Here is a 5,868-nt window from a genome sequence, read left to right as displayed (position 1 = left end):
AATTCTTTGATCTTCCTTATTCATTGTCCGGATTTCGAATGTATATGATGCGATTGGAAAAAAAAAAAAGAAACACCATGGCTTGGGCCAGGCACGTCTTAACCTTCAAGGTGACATCTTTGCTTTTCAACACTTTAAAGAGGTCTTTTGCAGCAGATTTGTCCAATGCAATGTGTCTTTTGATTTCTTGACTATTGCTTCCATAGGTGTTGATTATGGATCCAAGGAAAATGAAATCCTTGACAACTTCAATCTATTCCCCATTTATCAAGATGTTGCTTATTGGTCCAGTTGTGAGTTTTGTTTTCTTTATGTTGAGGTGTAATCCATACTGAAGGCTGTCGCCTTTGATCTTCATCAGTAAGTGCTTCAAGTCCTCTTTGCTTTCAGCAAGCAAGGTTGTGTCATCTGCATAACAGTTAGGCTGTTAATGAGTCTTCCTTCAATCCTGATGCCGCATTCTTCTTCATATAGTCCAGATTCTTGGATTATTTGCTCAGCATGAAGATTGAATAGGTATGGTGAAAGGATACAATCCCATTAATATGAACCAAATATTTGGGAAGAGGCCAAATTTAGACACCTGAGAAAGAGGATGTTAGAGCTAATGGGAGGCTGTGGAGCAGGAGAACACACCACACACCACACACACACACACAAGATGACTCAGGAAAAATGGCTTAAGCAGGAAGAAGGAAGTCAATATGGAACAACCCAGATCCCTGGGCAGGGATATAAAGGCTCCTGGCACAGGAGGCTCCACACCTGAACCTTCCTCTCTACCTGCTCCTCTAACCAAACCCATCCTCAGCCTACCAGAATCATGGCCTGCTGTGGCTGTTCCAGAGGCTATGGGGGCTGCAGCTCCAGTTGTGGGGGCTCCAGCTACCATGTGCCCTTGTGCTGCTGCAAGCCCGTGTGCTGCTGTGTGCCAGCCTGTCCCTGCACCAGCTGTGGCTCATGTGGGGGCAGCAAGGGGGGCTGTGGCTCCTGTGGGGGCTGTAAGGGGGGCTATGGCTCCTGTGGGGGCTGCAAGGGGGGCTGTGGTTCCTGTGGGGGCTGCAAGGGGGGCTGTGGCACCTGTGGGGTCTGCAAGGGGGGCTGTGGCACCTGTGGGGGCAGCAAGGGGGGCTGTGGCTCCTGTGGGGGCAGCAAGGGGGGCTGTGGCACCTGTGGGGTCTGCAAGGGGGGCTGTGGCTCCTGTGGGGGCTGCAAGGGGGGCTGTGGTTCTTATAGTTGCTGTCAGTCCAGCTGCTGCAAACCCAACTGCTGCTCTTCAGACTGTGGACAGTCCTGCTGCCAGTCCAGCTGCTGTAAGCCCAGCTGCTGCCAGTCCAGCTGTTGCAAACCTTGCTGTTGCTCTCCAGGCTATGGGCAATCCTGCTGCCAGTCCAGCTGCTACATGCCCAGCTGCTACCAGTCCAGCTGTTGTGTCCCCATTTGTTGCCAGCGCAAAATCTAAAACTCTGGCCACAGATACCACTGGCTCCAGCCCTTGTGGGTCCCCTCGGTCACGACCAGTGGCTCACCCCAGATCCCTGAAGCACAGATCATTGTTGATCTTCCCCGGAAAAGGTATCTCCTGATACTTGGGACTCAGAGTCACAGCTCTCCAGACCCTGATAGAGACTAAGGGGTCACCTCATGTGCTTTGACCTGCCTTGGAATCATGTACACAATCACTTTCCAGAAGATTCTCATCTGCAGCCTCATCAGGAGTCTGAGCCTGAAGACACTCATACCTTCCCCAGTGAACTCTATGCACTAAGATAGCCCCGTTACCACCAAAAACCCGCCATACTCCGTCTCTGACACCTCCCTCCTCTCTCCTCCTTCAACCATAGCACCTGTATTGCCTGAGCTGCAACTGGTGTCAGGCCTACAGATGCCCAGGAGGTGGCCGACACCTCTGACCCCTGGGGCTATCCAGATCCCCCAAACCGTTCTTCCTTTTCCCCAAGTCTTCCTCCCTAACACCTGCTCACTCTGCCTCTGTCCCCAGGGTCTACTCCAGACCCTGGAAAACCTCTAAATAAACACATTCTCCAACCACAAGCCTTGTTCTCCCTGTTATTTTTTTCTTACTACCTGTTGTAGATGGAAAAACTTCCAATCCCTCTTGGAAGCTGAAGTTTCACAATATTGATAAATGTTAACTTATATAGCCTCTTACAACATACACACCTTCTCAGAAATTCTCCTGAGGAATGAATCTTGGATATTGACCCCCCAAAATTGTGGAGAAGTCTGTTTATCACATCACTATTTGTAAGAGGAATAATTTGGGAGCTTTACCTAAAACCTTGGCAATTGTGACATCCACAGGGTGGACCCTAAGCAGTGAGAACAAACACCCCTAGGGTCATTATAGTACATAGATTTATGATATTAGCAGGGACAGTGTCAAAGCACAGTCTTTCTTGGCTTAGGCGTGACCAGGCCCTGAGTAACATTTCCGTCTGTGGCAGTTGTTGCTTCTCTAATTACTGCCACATCCCTCCGATGTTTACATTCCCTGCTCCTTTGCGGCAGGTACAGCTGTGTTTCTTAATGTCCGTCTCCCTTTTCCATGGGCCCCTGTCCTTTCTTACACACATAGGATGAAATTCCTATTGTGATCATACCTTTTTTTTTTTTTTGCTTTCTACTTGTCTTTTTTTCACTTGCCAAGAAATTTTGTTTTCCAACATGGAAAACATGCCTTAGTCATCTAGTGCTGCCATAGCATAAATACCACAAGCGGATGGCTTTAACAAAGAGAAATTTATTTCCTCACAGTCTAGAAGGTTCCAAGTCCAAATTCAGGGCATCAGCTCCTAGGAAAGGCTTTCTCTCTCTGACAGCTCTGGAGGAAAGTCCTTGTCCTCAATCTTCCCCTGGTCGAGGAAATTTTCGGGTGCAGGGGCCCCATGTCCAAAGGACACACTCTGCTCCTGGTGCTGCTTTCTTGGTGGTATGAGGTCCCCAGCTCTCTGCTTACTTCCCTTTCCTTTTATCTCTTGAGAGATAAAAGGTGGGCGGGTCACACCCCAGGGAAACTCCCTTTACCTTGTGACCTGAGTAAGGGTGGTGTTACAATCCCACCCTAATCTTCTTAATATAAAACTAAAATCCCAAAATGGAGGACAACCACACATGGCCTAACCAAGTTGATACACACATATTTGGGGGGACACGATTCAACCCATGACAGTTCATAATACATGTAAGCCTTTATCTACTGTAAAACATCAATATATAATGCAAAAAGAATTGATAAACCAAGAAAGGGTGGTATAGAGAAGAAAATGGTACAACACTGAAGTGGCTATCTCTGCAGAGAGTAACTGGGAGGTAAGAAGGGAATGGCGGCAATGACCGATTTTTATTTTATATGTTTTTTACATACATATTCATGTATGTGTGTGTTTGTGTGTACATATATAATAAAATTATTATAACACAATAATAAAAATATTTTATTATATGCCTTTTGATACATTTGACTTTTCAAACTATGTGTTTATTATGTTGATTTTAAAAGATCTTACAATAACAAAATGATCCAGAAAGTTTAACTTAAAATTAACAGTCTTCTAAATAATTCTTCAAGAAAGGCATTCTGAGTATCGGGACTTCTGAACCCTTAGAAGAGAAACATTGTTGGGCAAAAGAACAGTATTTCTTTAAAAATAAATAATTTCACATAATTTGTGATTTTAAATAGGAATATTTAACTAAATAAATTAGTATTATAAATAGAAATAAAAAGAAATTCTGGAGGTGAAAAGTACAATAACAAATGCAAACTTCAACGGAGAGCTAAGCAGTAGACTTGATCTCACAGAAGAAAGAAACAATGAACTTGAAGACAGATGAATAGAGATTATGCAATTTGAAGAACAGGAATATATATATATATCCAGACTCCATACCATTTACCATACTGGTGCCCATGGGGTCAAATGAAAATACATTCAACAACAGAAAGAAATTTAGGAAATTCAGAAATTTACCCTCCTAAGTAACCAATATATCAAAGAAAAAATCACAAGGGGAATCTTAAAAAATGCTTTGAAAACACAACAAACCGAAACTCATGGGATGCTGTGAGCGCTGAGTTAAAGGGAATATTATAGCTGTAAACACACCTATTAAAAAAAAAAAAAAAAAGATCTCAAATAAATAACATGTGCTTCCACCATAAAAAAATTACAAAAGGAAAAGCTAAATAAACCCAAAACAAGAATAATGAAAATAATAAAGATTAGAGCAGCAATAAATTAAACACAGGATAGAAACACAGCAAAGAAAACCAAAATGGGTTCATTGAAAATATCAACCAAATTGACAAAACTCTAGCTAAGAAATAACAAAGAAGACTCAAATTATCAAATGAAAAATTAAAGTGGAGACAGTACTGTGGAAATAAAGGGGAGTATGACAGAATTTTCTGAACAATTCTATGCCGACAAGTTAGATTGCTTAACTGAAATAGAAAATTCCTAGAAACACACAAATTACCTAAACTTACTCGAGAGGAAATAGAAAAGCCGAACAAATCTATAACAAGTAAAAAGATTAAATCAGTCATCAAGAAACGCAGCAAAGAAAAGTCAAAGACCAGATGGCTTTATTGGTGAATTCTACCAAATGCTTAAAGAGTAATTAAAGCAAGCCATCTCAAACTCCTCCCAAAAAAAAGAAGAGGGGGGATACTTCCTAACTAATTCTATAAGGCCGCCATTATCCCAATTCCAAAGCAAGACAAATATATCACAGAGAAAGGAAACCTACAAATCAATATTCTTTATGAGCATATATACACAAATAATCAACTAAATACTAGCAAACCAAATCCAGAGGTATGTTCAAAGGATTGTACACTATACCCAAGTACAATATCAATCAGTATGACACACATATTATTAGAAAAAAAAAGATCATATCAATTGATGAAGAAAATTCACTTGACAAAATCTAACGTCTTTCATGACCATTTAAAAAAAACACTAAGTAAACTAAGAATACGAGGTAACTTCATACGTGATAAAGACATTTATGAAAAACCCTCAGCTAACATTATATTTACGGTGAAAGACTGAAAGCTTTCTATCTAAGATCAGGAAAAAGACAAGATGTCCACTTTCACCACTTCCATTAAACACTGTAATGGAATTTCTAGCCAAGAAATTACTCAAGAAAAGGAAATAAAAGGCATCCAGATGGAAAGGAAGAAGTAAAACTATTTTCAGAGATAATACAATCTTGAATATAGAACATATGAAAGAATTCACTAAAAGACTATTTGAACTAATAAATGAGATCAGCAAGTTTGTGCATACAGAATCACTAAATTCAATTGTATTTACCAAAGCCAGCAATAAACAATCAGAAAATAAAATTAAGAAAACAACTCCATTTAAAATAGCATCAAAAAGAAAAAATATTTAGGAATAAATTTAATCAAAGAAGTAAAAGACTTGTACACTAACCACAAAATATTGTTGAAAAAAACTTCAGAAAACAATCTTTCAGTGGTGGGGCCAAGCTGGAGGAATAGACAGATGCTTCCAGTGATTCTTCTTACAACAAAGACCCGAAAAAACAAGTGAAACACTTATACTTACGACAAGCTAGGAGCCCTGAACATCAAAGGCAAAGTTAGAAAACAGACTGAGCAGCAGGGGGAGGAAGACACAGTTCACAGGTGGAGAAGAGTTGCTGGACCTGAATTACCAGGATCCCTCAGGCACCATTCCTGGGAGTGGCTGCTGCAGTTCCCTCAGGGAGAAGCAGCCAGCCGCACAGCCTACTCACACCTCCAGAACCAAAGAAGAATGGAACTCTTCCAAAAGCTAAGTGCTTGCATATATTTTACCACACCCC

The 5,868-nt window shown here is 41.3% G+C and overlaps 1 protein-coding gene across 1 annotated transcript; it reads left to right on the top strand.

Annotated features, from left to right (window-relative positions):
- The first annotated feature begins 325 nt into the window (after window positions 1–325).
- Window positions 326–1,462, top strand: LOC100659587 (keratin-associated protein 5-6-like). The gene is made up of 2 exons (XM_023541578.2): window positions 326–1,055; window positions 1,323–1,462. The coding sequence occupies exons 1-2, from the start codon at window positions 824–826 to the stop codon at window positions 1,460–1,462; spliced, it is 372 nt and encodes a 123-aa protein (XP_023397346.1). The 5' UTR covers window positions 326–823.
- Window positions 1,463–5,868: the final 4,406 nt, after the last annotated feature.

This window comes from Loxodonta africana, chromosome 7 (genome assembly GCF_030014295.1).
Source record: "Loxodonta africana isolate mLoxAfr1 chromosome 7, mLoxAfr1.hap2, whole genome shotgun sequence".
Lineage (NCBI taxonomy): Eukaryota > Metazoa > Chordata > Mammalia > Proboscidea > Elephantidae > Loxodonta > Loxodonta africana.
The sequence above is the reverse complement of the archived record's forward strand: the minus strand, read 5'-3'. Positions and strand labels throughout refer to the sequence as shown.